Here is an 18747-nt window from a genome sequence, read left to right as displayed (position 1 = left end):
CCACTATAGGGCTCCTTAAAACGCCACTATAAGGCTTCACAATTTTTTTTTTAGTTTGTTATAACTCGATTGTCCAAAAATTGAGTTTTAAATTGAAACTCGATTTTTAGAAAATCGAGTTTCAAAATAGAGACATTTTCCTAATTAATTTGGGAAAGGGGCAAAATGCTGGATTTAAAAAAAAGAAAAAAGGCAAAAGCCCATTTTCTCCAAGAAATTGGACACCAAGAAGCTGTGGCTACTAGCAATACCAACTCTATGCCATAGGTGAAGGATGTTTCTTTATGTTGTTATGACTTAATAGCATTGAGTACCAATTAAAGGAAAAGAGAATACGATTGTTTTTTAATTGACATTTACATCAAAGGGTGGTACGTGGATCTTTTCTTCTTTCTTTCATTCTTTTTATTTATTTATTCATTTATATTCATAGGAAGAATAACTTATTCTTTGACCCCCAACTCCCAACTACATGCTTACTCCAACATTTGAGAAAAAATTTCCTAATGCCAATTGCTTAATTAGAAGCGTCCAACATAAAAATACATCTAGTTAACTAACAAGAGTATTCAAGTGATAGACTTATTAATTTGGAAGGTAACGTAAATTCAAAAGTTTCCAATTCAATTCATTAATCATTATATTATTAATTCAAAGAATTTTTAATTGACGTCTCATAGATAAGAAATGGAATAATTTAGTCAAAAATTAAGTCATAACTTCTTTATAAAAAAAAATAATAATAAATTTAATTTATTTTTTTTCTTTTTAAGAATGGATAATATATCCATGTAGTTAACATGGATAATTGGATATAAAGGTGGAGAAAGCTGTCCGACATGACAAAAACTCATAATAATAATAATAATAATAATAATAATATAAAAAAATAGTCGTTAAAACTTAGAAGTGTGTTAGGACGAGATGGGTCCCACACCGAAAAACTGAATAGTTTTGCGTGTCTAACATGCTTATCACAAACAGCTTTCTTCTCTATCGCTCCAAGGAAGAAATAGAGCTCTTTGACCCTCTAAAACCCTGCCACGTGGAAAACGACGTTTATTGGTGTGAGTTCGTTTCTGATGTGTCCCCTCCCGTAGCTCTTTAACGTAACTTGCACAGTAAGTTGTCAATGGCTACAATCTATACATACATATATATATATATATATATATATATATATAAACTAAGCCCTCCTTAATTTGCCTTATTCAACAAGTGAAGGTCATATTATAGTTGACAATTTGGAAGTAATTAATAACATTTGTTATTACTAATATACCCCTTTCATAATTTGTACCACATGATTTTTTTTTTTTTAATTCCGTTAATATCCAATTATTCGTTTTGATTTTTAATAAGTTCAACTGGTAAAATATTTTGTTTGAAAGTTTAAATCTTACATTTACTAAAAATCAATTAGTGTCTTAATCTAGTAATAAAGGGCAATTTTCATACTTTTGATGTCATGATTGAAATTTTGTCGCATTTCTATCAAAAACAAAATTATCCATATATATCTACTCATGTTGGGATGTACAAAAGCTTGAGTACGTTGACCGCTTATTGCATGGCACTGGAAATCATAGAGCTGAATCGGGTTAGGTAAAAATAATAGAGGCCAACCAGCATAGGTGAAAATAAAAAAGAGGGGACGAAGAAAATTGATAGTGAACCCACTATTTCTTCTTTTTTTTTATCTTTCCTTCAAAATGATAATAGAAAAGTCATGCTACAGTCAAACACCTTATTTCTAAAGAACGACCGTATTTATTACACACAGCATGCATGCAAATACACACTACGTAAATATATTATAACTTTAGAACGACCGTGTTTATTGCACACAGTGTGCATGCAAATACACACCGCACAAATATACTATAACGTAACTTTGAGTTTTATTTTCCAAAAACCCTTTTAGTAAATGAGGCATGAGACATGTTGTAGTTCGCTGAGATGAATGACTTCCATGATTAAACTAATGTGAATTAAGACAATTTGATTTTAACGCTGGCTCTTTGTTCCTGTCCTTTACTGTATGCGGGAGGGGGTTGGAATACATGGAATTATTAAAGATTTTTTAAATCGCTAAGATGGCTGATGAGAGAAGAAAGTTGGTAATTTTAATTAAAGTTCTTAAGTAATGTACAGGGAAATAATGATGATAATATGATTGCATTATTAATTTAGAGAGTAGTCATTGAAGATTATAGCAACCTATGTGAACATATGATCAAATAAACCTACAGAAATGTGGAATAGCTTGGTCCTAGGCTAAATGGCTAATTAAGAAGGTTGGTCAAGGTTACGAACACTTCACCTGGCCAAAACTTTGCATGAGGAACAGTCAAATTTTTTTTTTTTTTTTGGTAAACAAGGAACAGTCAAAAGTTGAATGCTTGGACAGTTGGACTTTGCCTTTAACACGTACGGTCCAAGTTCAACCCAGGCCAGGCTATAGCTTTAGCTACCCAATCAAAAGGATCCTCTTCATTTTCTTTGAAATGGATTAGGGACCATTCAATTAATTAGTTCAAATTTTATTTCTTGAATATGACATAATAGAGAGTAGTATCGTGTCATTTAAAATTTTAACTAACATGATATTGGATAGAGTAATTTTGAACTTTTTATGTTTCATAGGAGTTATAAAATTACTTTATTTTAAATGAGAAAGGATTATTTAGGGGCCGTTTTGATAATATTATTTTAATACCGTTTTTTATATTTATTAAAAATACGCTAGAGTGGAAAAGTATATGAAAATATGTGTAATGTTGTTTAAAAATTAAAAACAAGTTGTTAAACTCCTATACCAAACAGCCTCTTATAGACTCAGAATTCAATAAAGAGATCTATTAGTTAGTTTACCAAAATGCTTAGCATTTCCCAAATCTCCACTCTCGAAAGGTAATAAGTTCATAATACACTTCCTGCCATTAAAGCCATTACAGTGTTTACATATTCCCCTTCGAAAAAATAAAAACCATATTTCATACATTTTAGTAAAAAAAGGCTTTTTTATTTTTTTTTTTTTGGAAAAATACTTGTATAAGAACATATAACTGTCCAAAACAATGGGCCCCAAATTACTTTTAATTATAACGGTGAAAAAGATGAGTAAAATCTCCGACGCCTCTCAAAGTTGTAGTATTCCAAAGGCATGACCGTAAGAATAAAATAAGGACAAAACTTGGAACTTGTTAGTTATATACTTATATTAAATAAATTACATGTCAAAATGTCATCTCATGGAAAAGAAAGCTTCTACTTTACACTATGCCTAAACTATGTTATTTCCAAACATCCCACACACACTATATAACTAGGACTTCCCTGTTATATTTCCAACATTACTGATCCAACACCTTTATGCCCCAGCTGCTCACAAAACTCCAAGGTCTGTTTCTTTTGCTCTTTTTTTTTTTTTTTGTTATCTCAACTCCAAGACAACCTAAGGACAAAATTACTAATTAGGATTTGACTCATTGAAAAAGCATTTAATGGAAAATAATTCTTCATCCTCAAAATATTTTTGTCTGTCTCTGCAGAAATGATGGGGAGATCACCAAGCAGTGATGAGAATGGCTTAAAGAAGGGGCCATGGACACCAGAGGAGGATCAAAAGCTGGTAGATTACATTCAGAAACATGGTCATGGGAGTTGGAGAGCACTTCCAAAGCTTGCAGGACTGAACAGATGTGGAAAGAGTTGCCGGCTTAGGTGGACTAATTATCTGAGGCCTGATATCAAGAGGGGCAAGTTTTCTGAGGAAGAAGAACAAATAATCATCAATTTACATGCAGTACTTGGAAATAAGTAATCCTTCTAAAACTTTTCATATCTTCATGAAGTACTCGGAAATAAGAATCCTGCTTACTTTTCATTGAATTTTTATGTAAAATACTTTCCTTGTCATGGATAATATGGTAGCTGCATTATTTACATGGTATTTATTTATATATATATATATTTATTTATATATATATATATTTTTTATGAACTGAAAATTTTACATGGTATTTCTATTACTTCACTTGCACAGTTTTCCAAAAATAGTAAGCTTCATTGAGTTAAAGAAAAGGAACCCCTTAGACTAAATAATATTGAATGACATTTCAAAGTGATTATAAATGCTTTGTGGTTCATTGTAGGTGGTCGGCCATAGCTACCAATCTTCCAGGGCGGACTGATAACGAAATTAAGAACTTTTGGAACACCCATTTGAAGAAAAAGCTTCTACAAATGGGTATAGACCCAGTCACCCACAGGCCAAGAACTGACCTCAATATTCTTTCCAATCTGCCACAATTGCTTGCTGCTGCGAATTTTGCCAATTTGACAAACCCTTGGGACAATGTTCTTAGGCTGCAATCAGATGCCACACAACTTGCAAAGATTCAAGTGCTGAATAACATAATCCAAGTCCTAAGTGCTAGTCCTTCAAATATAGAAGCAATCAATCATTTGGTGTCGTCATCGATTCCGGAACATCAACTATATGAGTACTTGCAAATGAACTCAAAGCTTGAAGGACTTGTCACTGGCTCAGTTGGTTTTCCTACACAAAGCCTTACTCAAATGCAGGTCAATCTTCCAAACTTTGAGATTCCCCAGCTAGCACAACCCACTGCTTCTCAGCCTATAAATGGCTTGAAAAATTGTAATGGCAATAACAGTGATTGTCACCAACTTGGTACCTCATATTTCATCCCACCTCCACCTTCAAATGCACTTCCTAACTTAGTTTCACCCTCGCCTGAGTGCTCCATGGTCAGTCAAATTGAAAACAAGATTAACCCAAATGATATATCTAATCCTTCATCCACTTCTACCACCTTTGAACCTTTGGGAGATATGATGGATGATGAAGCAAGTGATTCTTACTGGAAAGATTTTATTGAGTAAGTGTTTCCCTTCAGTTATCAAAATGCCTAGATTTCATGTTGTACTTACAATTTACATGTCTGGTGGATACGTGATAATCAACTTAGTGTTGCTTCTCTTTATAGAATTTTTTTGGCAAAAGAATAAATGTTTGATTATTTATTTATTCTTTTTTTTTCCCTTTTTAACTGTTCACTTGTTTAATCAAATTTCTTATTTATGAATATCTTTTACTGCAGACAAGCATCTTCGCAGCCATGGCCAATCTCATAGAAGGACGCACTTTCCCTTTATATTACAAGAGTTAGATTCATTTGTAAACCAAATATATACATGTTGTTCATTATATATATGAGCTGGATTTGCTAGACTTTTGCTATACCATATATATAACATCCCATTGTATGAAAGGTACAATATCATTCATGTAATCATTTTCTTACACAGTATACGTTTTTGTTGTATATTAGATCCTTTGATTAATTGCAGAAATATAAACTCAGTGTGATCTCTATATTATCTTCTTTTTCTTTTTCTTTGTCTGTTCTTAATTATATCTAGAACATCATGAATCACGATAAACCTGTGCATGGTACATCAAGATATAAAACGGTCAAAATGGTTTTGAAAAAGTCATGATGAACGATTGGTACTATAATGTCATCTTTCCGTGAACACCAAGTGAATTCTCATTTTCAATGAAACAAGACACACACAGACACATAGACAGACAGACAGAGAGAGACATGGCTCAAACATAATCAAACAGTGGGTGAATTTAAAACAGGTTAGTTGTAGAGAGCTTGGGACACGAAATATATTAGGGAAAATGACACATCTTCTCGAAGTAGAAGGGGTAGTCTGACCTTTAGTTAAGGACAAACTCATGTCAAACATGATCTCTAATGTAGACAGTCGCAAACCCTAAGACAAAAATGCCCAGATCGAGCTTCATTATCTGTAATGTGTTGGCTTTGTCTCTCTCTGATGAGGAGCTTAGAAAGTAGCTAATAGCCACACAATATTAGGATTAAAATATAAGAAAAAGTAAAATTAAAATAATGACTATGCTTTAACTAATTGGTAATTATATCTGTCTTTTGGTAAAAAGTCAAGACTTTTTGTTGCCTATTAGGTGAAGATATTTCCTTTTGATTTAAGCCATTGATGCAACACTCAAGCAAGCAATTCACAAAGCTAACAACTACCCCTCCCCTTCTCCCTATTATATAGTAAGCTTATTATTTTTGTCCATAGATTGCACGTTGCAAGTTAATAATTTACTCTTATGAACTCTTCTTTTTATATGGGCCTCTTGATTTTGAGAATGCTGTCCTTTATTTTTATTTTTCCTGAAATCAAGTACGGTGCCTTGAGAGAGGTGAAACATCTTTATAAAAAAAGGTTCTAACAACATATACATGAGCTTAAGACAAATCTCATTTGCACAAGCTAACCTTTTCTAAGAAGGGACTTCATGATAGTAGTAGGTATCCCTCATTGACCTTTAAATAACAACTAGCCCACCTACCTTGCCAAATACTAGTTGATTCCATCCTATCTAAGATTTGATGTCATTTTTTTTTTTTTTTTTTTTTTTTGAGACATCACAATTTCAATTAATAACACTGAAAATGCAGGTGAAACAATTTAATGCTTATGACTAAAATTTATTCAAAAACACAAGTTTCCTTTCAAAGACTAGATTAAGGACCCCTCCAATTTAAACATTAGTTTTCTTTTATACTCGTTCTATGAAGGAGTTTAATTGATGTACGTGGGAGATTGGTCCTTGCGTTTTGCAAGGTAGTGCTATCTTGAAATGTGCTTCTTGTCTTTATGCATGACAATGCTAGCTAGTAATGCACCACTTCGTTCTTCTTAGTGTACGTGTCCCCATGCTGGACCGACTCTACTGCCTTGAACCTTCTTAGTGTAGTGTAGGGCTAGGTAGGATGGCCCAAGGACATCATGGGTAGGGGTAGCAATTTTTATCCATATCCATGAACCCACCCATTACCCACCTTATTTGGATAAGTCTTAACCCAACCCATTTGAATATTTGGGTTAAATGGGTAAAAAATCCATTTGGTTATTTAATTAGATGGGTCTAAATGGATAATCCCACTAATACCCACTAAACCCATCTAAAATTTAAATAAACAACATAAAATCTAAATTTCTAGAAAATGACTAAAATACCCCTGAAACTTAAAAAATGACCAAAATACCCCCGAAACCAAAAAAATTACCAAAATACCCCCCAAAACCTGAAAATGACCAAAATACCCCCAAAACCAAAAAAATGACCAAAATATCCATGAAACCCAAAAATGACCAAAATACTCCCAAAACCCAACAAATGACCAAAATACCCCCCGAAACCTAAAAATTACCAAAATACCCCCAAATCCAAAAAATGACCAAAATACCTCTGAAACCCAAAAAAATAACCAAAATACCCCTAAAACCTAAAAATTACTAAAATACCACCAAAACCCAAAAAAATGACCAAAATACCTCCGAAACCTAAAAATGATCAAAATACCTCTAAAACCAAAAAAATAACCAAAATACCCCTGAAACCCAAAAAATAACCAAAATACTACCAAAACCCAAAAAATGACCAAAATACCCCCGAAACCAAAAAAATGACTAAAATACCCCCCCCAAACCTAAAAATTACCAAAATACCCCCAAAACCAAAAAAAATGACCAAATAAAAAATGACCAAAATACCCCCAAAACCCAACAAATGACCAAAATACCCCCCGAAACCTGAAAATTACCAAAATACCCCCAAATCCAAAAAATGACCAAAATACCTCTGAAACCCAAAAAAATAACCAAAATACTCCTAAAACCTAAAAATTACTAAAATACCACCAAAACCCAAAAAATGACCAAAATACCTCTGAAACCTAAAAATGACCAAAATACCTCCAAAACCCAAAAAATAACCAAAATACCCCTAAAACCCAAAAAATGACCAAAATACTCCCAAAACCCAAAAAATGACCAAAATACCTCTGAAACCCAAAAAATGACTAAAATACCCCTAAAACCTAAAAATGACCAAAATACCTCCAAAACCCAAAAAATGACAAAAATACCCTCGAAACCCAAAAAATGAACAAAATTCCCCCAAAACCCACAAAATGACCAAAATACCCCCAAAACCCACAAAATGACCAAAATACCTCCAAAATCTCTAAAATGAGCAAAATACCCCCCAAAACCTCTCAAATGTCCAAAATATCCCCAAAACCCAAAAACTGACCAAAAACCCTCAAAACCCAAAAAATGACCAAAATACCCCCAAAACCCACAAAATGAGAAAAATACCTCCAAAACCTCTAAAATGAGCAAAATACCCCCCCCCCCAAAAACCTCTAAAATGTCCAAACTATCCCCAAAACCCAAAAATTACCAAAATACCCTAAAAACCCAAAAAATGACCAAAATGCTTCCTAAACCTAAAAAATGACCAAAATACCCCCTAAACCTTAAAAATGACCGAAATACCTTTGAAACCTTAAAATTACCAAAAATACCCCCGAAACCTAAAAAATGACCAAAATACTTCTGAAATCTTTAAAATGATTAAAATACCCCAAGACCTAAAAAATGACTAAAATAACCCCAAAACCTAAAACAATGACCAAAATACCTCAAAAATCGAAAAAAAAATGACCAAAATACCCCCCAAAACCTAACAATTACCAAAATACACCCTAAACCTAAAAAATTACCAAAATACTCCCTAAACCAAAAAAATTACCAAAATACTCCATACACCTAAAAAATGACCGAAATACCTCTAAAACCTAAAATATAACTGAAATACCCCAGAAACCTAAAAAAATTACCAAAATACCCTGAAACCTAAAAAATGATCGAAATACCCCCCAAAACCTAAAAAAATGACCAAAATAACCCCAAAACCTAAAAAAATGATCGATAAAAACCCCTAAAACCCAAATTATGACTAAAATGCCCCTAAACATGTAAGATGACCAAAATACACCTGAAACATCTAAAATTACTGAAATAGAGGTTTCAGTGTATTTTGGATGTTTCAAGGATATTTTTACAAATTAAAGGTTCTAAGAGTCTTTCATTCATTTTATAGGTTTCGAGGGAATTTCGGTAATTTTTTAGGTTCGGGGTTATTTTGATCATCTTTTAGATTCTAAGGGTATTTTAGCCATTTTTTAGGTTACGAGGGCATTTCTGTCATCTTTTAGTTTTAGGGTTATTTCGGTAAATTTCTAGGGTTCAGAAGTATTTTGGTAATTTTTAGGTTTTGGGGTATTTCGGTAATTTTTTAGGTTTCGGTGGTATTTTGGTCATTTTTAGGTTTCGAGGGTATTTCGGTCATTTTTTGGGTTCAAGGGTATTTGGTATTTTTTGAGTTTCGGAGGTATTTTGGTATTTTTTGAGGTTTTAGGGGTATTTTGGTCATTTTTAGGTTTACGGGGTATTTTGGTCGTTTTTTTGGGTTTTGAGGGTATTTTGGTCATTTTTAGGTTTTGGGACTATTTTGGTTAGTTTTTGGATTTCGGGGGTTATTTTGGCCATTTTTTGGGTTTCGGGGGTATTTTGGCCATTTTTTGGGTTTTGGAAGTATTTTGGTCATTTTTAGGTTTCGGGGTATTTTGGTAATTTTTTGGGTTTCAGGGGTATTTTGGTAATTTTTAGGTTTTGGGGGTATTTTGGTCATTTTTTGGGTTTTGGGGGTACTTTGGTCAATTTTGCGTTTTCGGTATTTTGGTCATTTTTAGGTATTTTGGTCATTTTGGTATTTTGGTTATTTTGGGGGTAGGTTTTAGGGGGGTATTTTGGTCATTTTTTGGGTTTTGGGGGTACTTTGGTCAATTTTGCGTTTTCGAATGTATTTTGGTCATTTTTAGGTTTTGTTGGTATTTTGGTCATTTTTTTGGGTTTTGAGGATATTTTGGTTATTTTTTGGGTTTTGGGGGTATTTTGGTCATTTTTAGGTTTTGGAGGTATTTTGGTCATTTTTTAGGTTTTGGGGGGTATTTTGGTAATTTTTAAGTTTCGGGGGTATTTTTGTCATTTTTTGAGTTTTGGGGGTATTTTGGTCATTTTTTGGGTTTCAGGGGGGTATTTTGGTCATTTTAGTGGTTTTTAAGCATATTTGGTGATTTTAGAGATATCAGGGGTATTTTGGTCATTTTAGAAATTTCATGGGTATTTTGCTAATTTTAGAGATTTTGGGGATAATTTTGGATGTCCAAGGGTATATTGGTAATTTTGGAAGATTAGGGGTATTTGCATCATTTTAGGTAGTTATGGGTATTTTGGAGGTCAAGAGGGTATTCAAGTAGTTTTAGAGATATTTGGGTCATATTGGGTTAAATTGGTGGGTTACTAATTAAATGGGTTGGGTTAGTAATGGATAATTAATTTATATATAAATGGGTCATAAATGGATAAATGGGTAATTATACACCCAACCCATTTATGACCCAACTCGCTCATTTGCCACCCCTAATTATGGGTTTGAAAGAACCATAACACCCCTAAGCCCAGCCCTTGTGACAGTGAAATCGACAATTAATTTTTTAAGTATATGTCCACAAAATAATGTTTTAAATGACTATTCACTCTGAAAACTACTTGATCGAGATGCTGCAATGAAAATGGAAATGTGAAATTGAATGTAAACTACATATCTCCTCTTTAATAAAGATAAGTATTTTGTCAAGTTGTCAACTCGGCAGATGAGAAACTCTAGATTTTTTTTTTTTTTTTTTTTGAAAATACTAAATATTTTTAACACACACGTGGGAAGAAGAGAGAAAGTCTTAAAGAAACTTACAGTGATGTATATCCAAAATGACCTAACTCTTAAATATACAACAGAGGTTTTAAACCTCTTTAACTCACACTCATTTTCCAATGTGGGATTAACCCACTGTTTTTTCTTTTGATAATTTAGAGTTTCTAATTTAAAGAAACTCTAAATTATTTAATAATAAATGATATCACGTCAGCGGTATCAAAATTTAATAAGTGAGAGACATGTTTACAAAAAATAACTATTTTACTAACAAATGAAAGACATTTACTAGTGAATAATTATTTTATACACATGCCTTTCGTTTATTAAATTTTAATACGAATAACATAGTTCCATTTAATATACATTTTTCCAAGTAGGGGCATGCTATTCCCAGCTTTCTCTTTGATTTTTTGTTATAACAAAAAGGTTAGACAATGATAAAAGTTAATCCCTTTGTAGAGTTCCCATTTATTTCAGCAAGTTTCGAGCATAGCTCTCTTACCAGTAGGATCTAAAAATATGGGACCATTTTGAATGGTCATAACCCCAATTGTCCAAGAGATACGACTTAGATTTCTGAACACGGTCAACCAATTATCATAAATGACAATACCCACACACGAAATTCTAGAACCTTCTATGGTTTTTATTTTATTTTACATAATTTAAAAACAATAAATAAAAAACAAAACAAAAAAAATGACGTTATCGAGTCGTAAAAACCATACGTATAATGGTCATGAAGTCCATGCGGGAATGTATTAGTGTATTACATGTGAAATTTTTTTCGACCAAGATAAAAAAATCAGATTTAATTGGATGGAGATAGTAGGACAGGACCAAGTGTTGCGAGGAGGACTATAACATGAATAAACCTTTTAGACCAATAAAATAGAAATTTTATCAAGAGTCTTGTAAGTTATAACTCAACTGAAATGTTTTGATATTTTCAATTGAGATATCCGTAGTTCATGTCCTCTTTTCTTTAATTATCAAATTATCAATAAAAAATTTATAAATAAATAAATAAATAAATAAATAAAACCTCATTTTTTCGGCTGTCCCCTATAACAATATCCAATATTTTGATGCCTCTTTGTGCACTCTTTCCGTCTCCAATTGGTCAAATAATCAAAATTTCTAATTCTAGTTAAATGATACTTTTCTTTTTAATCTATAGTTGAGGGTATAGCCTTATAGGGGAATTTGAAGTTTAAGCCTGAGTTAAATGGTACTTTAGTTTGTAGAGAAGGCTGGAAATTCACATTCACATTTTGCGCATACCATAATTATAACCTCTTTGTAAGTGAAAATTGCATGCCTCAAGTTAATTCCTCAAAAAGAAAATGAACCCAAAAAAAAAAAAAAAATCCTATTTTGTCAAACAATTTTGTGCACTCAAAAATAATTTTAAAAACCAAAACGAACAAAGAACTGAAAAATGAGATTGGTTATCATTTAGCTGGTCCAACTGGGGTCAGAAAAGTGATCGAACCAATGGTATCATAATTAATATAATTTAAATATTTAAATAATTTTTATGTGAATTTTGAATTTTCATAAGCTATATTTAAATTTTTTTTTTTAAAAGCCTTTTTTTTCTAATTAGTAGTTGTTGACAAAATAAAGTTTGCTATTTAAGCTTCATATTTTTATTTTTATAAATAATAGTTTAATAATTTAACTTTATCTTTTAGCTATTTATTCAAGGAACCCAGAAAAAAAAAGGAAAACGAAAACGAAAACGTAAACATAAATGACAGAATGATTAGACAAGTCAATTCCGTTTTTAGTCATAGTGTCACACAAGTTTACTCTTCTTTTTTTCCCCTAAATTTATCACCACACGTTACCACTTAACTTCAGATCAGATTCAAATTTCTTTTACTTTTCAGTCCTCTTTCCCCCACAGTCTTTTCGGAAAGACATTACGACATCTCTCTCTCTCTCTCTCTATCTCTCTCAAGACAAGTTCTTTCTCATCATTTAGTAATTCCAATCAAAGGCTCAATACATTTCATCCAACAAAAGTTTTCACTTTATTTTATTTTCACCCACATATTTGAGATTTCCCAGATCTCATTTCAGTTCAGATCTTAAGAAGTTTGTACATTTTTTTTTTTTTTTTTTTTTTTTTCAGTTATAAGAACCAGTTTAACCGCACCAATTCTCGGTTTTGCCGATTGAACCATTGATTTCCGATTTTTCTTGCTTTTTCTTTAATGTTCAGTTTTTAATGATAACCGGCCCAAATCAATTTTTAATGATTTCCGATTTTTCTTGATTTTTCTTTAAGCCAACCAATCCAGTCCAGTTTTTAAAACCATAAGTCAAAACTCCTCCATGTCATTTCGAAATTTCGCAGAAAAAATAAAATTAAAAAACAAATAAACAGGAGAGCCCAGCAATTGAAATTCTAGACAGTAACAATCAAGATGACGCTCAGTGCCATTGAGTAAGAACCAGATTAGGAGATTCTTAAACATAATTCATAAGACTGGAGACTGATAACATTTGGGAAGAGGAGAGATAGAAAAAGTCATAGGGCTCTGAGAGGTCTGCATTTGGAGTTGGACCTCCAAATCCAAGCCCCTCATTTCTCAAGATGGATGTCAGATTCAAGCCCACAATGTTTTTACTAAACTATTAAAGTGGATTTTCTTTCTTCTTTCCTACATTTACTCTTCTTTCGTTTTTTTACTATTGAAGTCCAAGAACACTCTCCTCCGTCTAGAACCTAGATACTTCAATAGGTAACACCACTGAGATGATGCTCAGTGGCATTGCATATGCTTTTCGAGTATCCTACAATTAATCGAGTACTTAAGATTCAAACGTCTTATAAGTTATAAGGTTACAGGAATACTTTGTTGTCATAACTCAAAATCTACAAAAACACCAAAGAGTAGAACTACAAGAATGCTTTGTTGCCTAGAGTCACCACATCGTTGCAAAGATCTACAATTTCTTGACTTTGAAATAGCAGAATCCTTATAAATTTGTCATGAAGGTACATGCCCCACATTACTGAAAAGGGAAGACCAAGCTATTCAACTTACTACATTGTATATCATAGGGATGCTTAAGAGTTAAGACACAATCGGGAGTGCCAAAAATGACCCCAAAGAAAAAAGTATGAAGTCATATATCATGTTTAATGTTTGGGGTAGGGGATGAAAGAAGAAATGGATTACATGTCATCAAATCACAATGGAATCACAGAAACTCCATAGAACACCCAAAATCAGAAATCAAATATAAGATTGACAAAATGCTGAACCTCCCATTTATTTTAACTGTAACATGCTACTAGAATGACAAAAACCTGATATCAGCACCTTATCTTTCCAATAACTTCAATATTTATTAGTAAAAAAAAAAAGGGAAGTTACAAACTTACAATAATGTAATGCTAGTCCACACACGGTACGAAGAACAGAGGACAGTCACTAACAAAAACGTCCTTCACAATTATTTTATAATAGGTAAAGAGGAAGCTTATACATTAGACTAGAACACAAGGGACCTCATCTATGCAGCAGCCTGTAAAGCATACCACAAAAAACAATGCCCTAAATAATAAATGAGATGGTAACCAGCAGGCCAAATAGAAAACCAGTTACTCCAAAGAAAATGTATCCAAAATCTCACTGACATTTCCATCAAAATTTTACAAAATTAGCAAGCTCGGCAAAAACCATTGAACCTCCTAAATTTTAGCATTTCTTTCTAGACTTCTTCACATTGATTTCTATTTAAATGGAAACATGAGGGAGATGATATATTGTTCCTTTTTTCTTTCCCAACAAAATCTTATTCTTTAGCCCACGACTACCCTCTCAAAAGACAGGGATGCACACATCCCACCCAGTTCCTCAAATCTTATTCACAAGAACCAACATTGCCAATCACTCACACCACAGTTGAACACAATCACCAAAACTTGCCAGTATTTAGTCAAATACAAATTGACCCTATGACTAATCCCCAAGTACCATCTAACGTTTATTAATTTCAACACTCTGAAGATTCCTTCCAATACACTAACCTGGATGCAGCTATATTATCAGCCATATGAGCATCAAATTACATTGGAAGACTTTCAAAAAACCATCATCAGAAGTTATCCTATCAACACATTAGCAGCAGGGACTGGGCAAGAAATCACAAATTTTGAAGTTAAATGATTAAATTACAAGGCAGATCAGCAGGGACTATTTGAAATCACAGGTTTGGAAGCTAAGTGATCTGATTGTAAAGTTAATTTTATCTGCTTAAGGCATTGACAACTCCTTCCTCTTGCTAAGTGACTAGATTAGGAGTTTTTATTTCAATCTTCTTAATGAATTGACAAATACTTTGTCTTCTTTCTTCTCCTCATCTCTTGACCACAAAGAAATTGGAAGAAGAACGCAGCAGAGTAGAATGGAAATAAGGTAAAGTAAATAGAGAATGAGAGAGACAGAAGCAGAGTAGATGCATAGTTTTAGTTCTGCCCTTAGAGCTTCAAATGTTTCTACGTTTTTCCCCAATTTGGAAATTTATTTATAAATTTCCATTACTTAGCATTCATAATGCATACAGTCATTAATGTTATGCTATTTTAGATGCTGAAGATTGGATATGAAAGCTCCTGATGAACAAGGGCAATGCAAAAAAATGTTTTAGGCTTCTGTTTTTGGAAGGGAGGATGGATCCTAGGAAGCAGACACACAACAAAGACCAAAATCCCTGGTGTTCCTTGCCCAACACATATGGACACAAATACTTTATGGACACTGCCGCCTGCCTGTTTGGAGAATATAAAAAATTATGCATTTAACCACTAATCCCTTTAAAAATTGATATCTAGCCCATGTTATGCAGATCTAAAAATAAAGACTCTGTAGATGTCATGTATCAATCCTATATCCCTATTATAGAAACTTCAATACACCAAAGAAAGCGGAATGGAACTCATTCATGCTAATATGGCAATAAATTTACATCACTTATTTATTCAAGCAAACCAGGACAATTGAAGCAAATATCATACTATGCAAAATAATCATGAAAGCAGCCAAAGTGTTTTTTTTCCTGTCTATGTGTGTGTGTGGAAGAAAGCAAGCGTAGTTGAAGTATGAAAAGGAAGACAATCCATTGTTTCTTGAATTATTTAGAGATTAACCAAAATGGCTAATCCATTCCAATGCAAGAAATAAATAGATGGCAATTTATAGAATAAATAGCAAAATTCATACATTCAATTTTGATAGGTAAAACATACTTGGAAAAACTTATCCCTTGAATAAGCGCTTTTGAATTAGGGCTATCTGATAGGTGCCTAAACAATATATGGAATTCGCCAAAAAGGTACTCTGAGAGTCAAGAACTCGATCCATCCAGCTCAGTAAACCATCAATGATTAACCCAACCGCGTCACCTTTGCTCTCTTCAATCTCGCCACCTCTCACCTCTTAATTATCCTTCGCCTCCAATTCCACATTCCTCCTCTTCTCTTCCACAACATCACAAAAAAAGTCCACAAAAACAGACTCATACTCGGGCATCTTAGCGAACCCAGGAAAGTAATTGATATCGATAACAAAGTAGCTATTCCCATCTCTACTATCCCTAATCAAATCAAAGTTAAAAAGCCTAAGCCCCATTGCCTCCCTCAACCCATTGGCTAACGCCGTCACAAACTCCGAAGGCGGCATTTCCGCCTCCTCCACAAGCTTCTCCACTCCAGAAATATATCCCTCCACCTCAGAAGAAGAATCACTTTTCGCAATCAAATTCGATATCTGCTTAAACAACAACAAACCCTCCTCCGGCGCCATATTATTCAGTGTCCCTTCAGATATATCCGGCAACGATTTTCTCTTCACGCATTTCACGTGATCTCCCACCGCATACACCTTGAAAATCACTCCGCCGTGGTTCACAAATTCTTGCATCACAAATGGTTTTTTCAGTTTCAGTTTCTTCAACCCGTTCTCGTTGAACACCAAGAACATCTCGTGTGACTTGGCACTGCCGTCGACCGACACCTGTTTCGCTATGAACGGAAACTTGAACCCTATTTCGTCAATCGAATCCACAAGATTCTCCGACTCTTCCAATACTCTCTGATTTGGAACCCCGAGGGTTTGGTTCCCTTGAGGGATTTTCAAACTGGTCACCACATCGAGCATGGAGGCACGGCTGTGGAGATGGTCGATTGCTTCCGGCGGGTCGATCACGACGACGTTTGGGTGATGGAGAGAGAGTTGCTGCACTTGGTTGTTCCAATCGGAGCCGTAGATTTTGTGGATGATGCAATCGAACGGTCCCTGTTGAGCTAAGGGTTTGGTGGGGTCGATTTCGATGAGATCGATGCCGCGTTGTTTGGCTTGATCGATTAAAGAGTTTTGGATGAAGCGTTGCCCATCCTTGGGGGAAAGAGCGTAGCCTATGCGGTACATCGGAGAAGACATTTTTTTTACTTAATTTGTGTTTGGGAGGAGAGAAAGTAAGAGAGGGAAAATTCAATTCGTTTTCAGTGTTTTTGAGAATGAACGGCAGACAGTGATTTGAGTTTTGATTTGATGTGGATATCTGTGACAGAAAGTTGTTATCGCGGAGAATGAACGCGATGCTGAGGTGCAGCCGAAAGGTGTTATCGGGTCCCGCATACGTGCTGCTGTGACTCAAGGTATCAATTGACGGACAAGGATTTGCTGCATTGCATTACTTGAGGTCGCTGCAGTTTCTGCATGCTGAGATAGATGGCAAAAAACTGAAGTGACACATTTCCGGCTTACATGCATTATGGCATATGATTAATTTTGAGTGAAATTTCTGTGTCAATTTAACGTTTCTCACACATATTTATTGTCATGAATAGCTGTAGAAAGCTACAGATTTTAGCTTTTACCGATTTAAAATACTATTTATTTATTTTAACATCTTATTTTATAATTAATTTTTAAGTTATTTTTTATTTTATTTTATTTATATTAGTTTTATTTTATTTTTATAAAAAAGTTAATAATTTATATCTATTATAATATGAGGTTATTACATTCTTTAATAATAAAAAAAATCCAAAGATGTGATGAAAAATTATTTTATTTGCAAACACATAATACTCATCGCACCCTTATGTATTATTTGAAGTTGAAAAATATAGTACTCCCAAATTATAACGAATGCAAATTATTAACTTTTCCAAAAAAATAGAAGAGCCTCGCTTGCGTGCTCATAGGCTAGTAAATAATAATAATTTCAGTATTCTTCGAGTTTTAACTTCCAACCTAAACTTTTGGATCCATGAATGACCCCATCCAGGTTACTCCTCTCAAGTTTTGTACCTTACATTTTTCATACTCTGTCCAATTCTCATGCCATATCAGCAAACTCTATATGAGGTGGGTCCCATAAAAGTGTAGTTCTTACTTCTTATCATATTTATTTGGTTAATAAATCACTAATCCATGTGATGCACAGGCAAATCATATCAAAAAAGTGATTTGGTCTTGTCAAGAATTAATTAGGTCAATTTTGATAGACTCCAAGTGATTTTAACCTATTCTTAGTTTAGTTTTTTTTTTTTTTTTTTTTTTTTTTTTTTTTTTATGGTATCTCTAGTGCCTTTTGTGGCTATAATTTTTTTAAAAAATAAATAAGAAGTAATTTCAGTTCATAGTGATTATTTTTTATCATTAAGTTAATATATCAATTAATTTTTTGTATATCAAAACAAATTTTTATTAGTTAAGCTATTTAGAATCTCGTTCATTGCTATTATATTTATACTTGATATATATATAGTTACTCTTCAATATGATAGGAATTAAAGACAATTTTAACAAAATTGCTGCTACATGTGATCACAAAGTTGCCTTGCTAAAATAACAAAAACAAAAATTCCTTGTAATGGAGCTTTTTCTCAGATAAAATAATTTGTGCAATACTATAAAAGTAAAATAACCCTTCAATTTCAACCTCGCCTCTTCTTTCACATATTACTCTCTTTCAGATATATATATATTTATGTTTCTGGGATATGGTTAGACTTGCTTCAA

At 33.3% G+C, this 18747-nt stretch overlaps 2 protein-coding genes across 3 annotated transcripts; one reads left to right on the top strand and one right to left on the bottom strand.

The window, feature by feature from the left end:
* Positions 1-3337: 3337 nt before the first annotated feature.
* LOC115960494 (transcription factor MYB53-like) lies at positions 3338-5373 on the top strand. Its single transcript, XM_031079425.1, has 4 exons — positions 3338-3403; positions 3555-3822; positions 4158-4907; positions 5130-5373. The coding sequence occupies exons 1-4, from the start codon at positions 3376-3378 to the stop codon at positions 5161-5163; spliced, it is 1080 nt and encodes a 359-aa protein (XP_030935285.1). The 5' UTR covers positions 3338-3375; the 3' UTR covers positions 5164-5373.
* Positions 5374-13419: 8046 nt separating this feature from the next.
* On the bottom strand, positions 13420-17507 carry LOC115962243 (inositol-tetrakisphosphate 1-kinase 1-like). 2 transcript variants are annotated; one of them, XR_004085373.1, is made up of 2 exons: positions 15966-17507; positions 13420-13726 (listed from the first exon to the last, which is right to left on the bottom strand). XR_004085373.1 is itself a non-coding variant. In XM_031081143.1 (1 exon), the coding sequence occupies exon 1, from the start codon at positions 17155-17157 to the stop codon at positions 16156-16158; it is 1002 nt and encodes a 333-aa protein (XP_030937003.1). In that variant the 5' UTR covers positions 17158-17507; the 3' UTR covers positions 15818-16155. The 2 variants fall into 2 exon arrangements, 1 of the variants encoding a protein (XP_030937003.1); XM_031081143.1 differs by lacking the exon at positions 13420-13726 and having other exon boundaries at positions 15818-17507.
* Between the last annotated feature and the right edge of the window lie 1240 nt (positions 17508-18747).

Source organism: Quercus lobata, chromosome 9 (assembly GCF_001633185.2).
Source record: "Quercus lobata isolate SW786 chromosome 9, ValleyOak3.0 Primary Assembly, whole genome shotgun sequence".
Classification (NCBI taxonomy): domain Eukaryota; kingdom Viridiplantae; phylum Streptophyta; class Magnoliopsida; order Fagales; family Fagaceae; genus Quercus; species Quercus lobata.
The sequence above is the reverse complement of the archived record's forward strand: the minus strand, read 5'-3'. Positions and strand labels throughout refer to the sequence as shown.

Excerpts from the sequence above, each read along its gene's own strand:
- LOC115960494 (XM_031079425.1), top strand. The coding sequence starts at position 3,376 with ATGCCCCAGCTGCTCACAAAACTCCAAG. Across the intron at positions 3,404-3,554 it reads GCTGCTCACAAAACTCCAAG|AAATGATGGGGAGATCACCA; the intron begins GTCTGTTTCTTT and ends CTGTCTCTGCAG. Across the intron at positions 4,908-5,129 it reads TACTGGAAAGATTTTATTGA|ACAAGCATCTTCGCAGCCAT; the intron begins GTAAGTGTTTCC and ends CTTTTACTGCAG.
- LOC115962243 (XM_031081143.1), bottom strand. The coding sequence starts at position 17,157 with ATGTCTTCTCCGATGTACCGCATAGGCTACGCTCTTTCCCCCAAGGAT.